Here is a 2,500-nt window from a genome sequence, read left to right on the forward strand (position 1 = left end):
AATAATAAAAATACATAATAATCTTCATCAAGGGATCAACAACAACAAACAAACATGAACATGAATTTAATTCATTTATGGCCTGTTCCTCCGTTTATGGCAGGAAGTCACATATTGTGCAGCAAGGACGAGGCATTCCTCATTTTCTCCAGTGAGGTATTAAAAAGCCTCTCCTCACTGCTCGCCAGCAGGAACTCAGGAGGACCTCACCAATCTTTTAAAAATAGTTTTGTCTAATGTTTCTCTCTCTCTCACTCACTCTCATTCTCTCTCCAACTCTCTCTCTCTCTCTCTCTCTCTCTCTCACTCTGACCTTTCCTTTTTTATCTCTCTCCTTCATACCATCCCCCTCTCCCTCTCTCTCCTTCATACCATCCCTTTCTTCTTCCTTCCCTTTTCTCTATCTGTTTCAATTTCTTTCTCACTTCTCTGTCTCCCCCCCTCTCTTTCTCTCATCTCATCCCTCTCTCTCCCCCTCTTCTCTCTGTTATCTCACTTCTCTCTCTGTTTCTCTGCACACTACTATCCCTCTTACTCCCTCTCTCTAACTCTCTCTCTTTCTTCTGTCTCTCTTCATCTTTCTCTCCTCCCCTCTCTCCTAGTCTCTCTTTCCTGTGGCTTTCAACATTAATACGTGTTAACTGCTTCGTGACTGAGGATAAAGCTCCATCTCTCCGGGTGGCGGATGTTGGTTTAATTACAAGAAATGCCAAAAAAGCATCAGCTATTTATAAGCCGTTTGGATTCGTCTCTCGTCCTCCTCCCCTCCACACACACACACACACACACACACACACACACACACACACACACACACACATGCACATGCACATGCACACACACACACACACACGTGAAGATGCATCTGCCTCACCAGAGCCCTTTCAGTGGGCCTGCTGCTGCTGTTGCGATTGATCTCTGTCTCCCATGAGAGTGATGAGCTCGCAGAGAGACCCAAATGCGCAGTTTGTGGGCGGGGACCCCCTTCCCTGCTGTGTGTGTGTGTGTGTGTGTGTGTGTGTGTGTGTGTGTGTGTGTGTGTGTGTGTGTGTGTGTGTGTGTGTGTGTGTGTGTGTGTGTGTGTGTGGGTGTGTTTGTGCACACCAACTGTACACCCCTGCATTTCTGTGGAAGTTTGCGTTGTGCTATATCGCCACCTGTTGGCCACTGACTGCATAACCAGATAGTAGGATTAGCTTCAGGGTTGTTTGTACCCACACCTACACACACACCACTACACACACCTACACACACACCACTACACACACACCACCACAAACACCACTACACACACCTACACACAAACCACCACACACACCACTACACACACCTACACACACACCACTACACACACACCACCACAAACAACACTACAGGTAATTGCATATGAAATTATTTTTATCATTGAATATAATTTTTTTATCATTATCTCTCTCACTCTTTCGGTTTGTCTCACACCTCTGTATGTCTCACTCTTTCTGTATGTCTCACACCTCTGTACGTCTCACTCTTTCTGTATGTCTCACACCTCTGTATGTCTTTCCGTTGTTCTTGTCCATGTTCACCTCCGACTGTCTCTCTCTCTCCTGCTCAAACCTCTATCTGTCTCTCTCCCCTGCTCAAACCTCTATCTGTCTCTCTCTCCTGCTCAAACCTCTATCTGTCTCTCTCCCCTGCTCAAACCTCTATCTGTCTCTCTCTCCTGCTCAAACCTCTATCTGTCTGTCTGTTTTTCTGTCGCTCTCTCACTCTTGATCTTTTTTTCCCCCTTCATGTGCCATTCTATCCAGTTCTGTCTTCCATTGTTTTACCAGTTTCATTCACTCCCTCCCTCCATCCTTCTCTTTCTCTCTCTCTCAACCCCTCTCCTTCTCTCTCTCATCCCTCTCTTTCTCTCCCTCAGTGCGCAGGCTGCGTATTGATTAATATGGAACCAAGTGTGGGTATAACCATCACCTCATCCTGTGCATGGCTCTAGAGTTACCAGTGCACATTCATATGCTTCACTGCTGCAAATATGAATACTTGTGCCTCATGCGTATGTTTTTAGGCATACTCACCGCTGTGTGTGTGTCCGTGTGTGTATCTGCGAGTGTGTATCTCTGTGTGTGTGTCTGTGCGCGCGAACGTGTGTGTGTGTGTGTGTGTGCGCGTTTGTGTGTGTATCTGTGTGTTTTTTGTGTGCGTGTGTATGTGTGTGTGCGTGTGTGTGTGAGTGTGTGTGTGTGTGTGTATATATCTGTGTTTTGTGTGTGTGTGTCTGAGAGAGAAAGAGAAACAAAGAGGTCACGTAGCTTGCAGCTGTATAACTGCATCTCTGTGTCTATGTCAGTGTGTGCCTGTGTCGTGTGTGCCAAGGCATGTTCTAGAACGACGCAGCGCAGCGCTCATGCAGGTGCTAGATGCACTTGGATGCATTTGGATGCATTTGGATGTGCTTGTGTGCACTTGCAGGCATCGCAGCATTGGAGTGTCTGTCTGTATGGCGGCGTGTGTGTCT

The 2,500-nt window shown here is 46.7% G+C and overlaps 1 protein-coding gene across 8 annotated transcripts in view; it reads left to right on the forward strand.

Annotated features, from left to right (window-relative positions):
- The window catches only part of col16a1 (collagen, type XVI, alpha 1), a 77,492-nt gene that overhangs the window by 1,961 nt on the left and 73,031 nt on the right, over positions 1 to 2,500 (forward strand). For 7 of the 8 annotated variants that reach the window (XM_031586320.2, XM_031586329.2, XM_031586321.2 and 4 more), the window contains exon 2: positions 1,904 to 1,939. The exons of the other annotated variant lie outside the window; for it this stretch is intronic. In XM_031586320.2, the coding sequence (XP_031442180.1) occupies positions 1,928 to 1,939 (12 nt within the window). In that variant the 5' untranslated portion in view covers positions 1,904 to 1,927. The remainder of the gene's footprint in view (positions 1 to 1,903; positions 1,940 to 2,500) is intronic. 8 annotated transcript variants of the gene reach the window in all.

Source organism: Clupea harengus, chromosome 19, assembly GCF_900700415.2.
Source record: "Clupea harengus chromosome 19, Ch_v2.0.2, whole genome shotgun sequence".
NCBI classification, from domain to species: Eukaryota; Metazoa; Chordata; class Actinopteri; order Clupeiformes; family Clupeidae; genus Clupea; species Clupea harengus.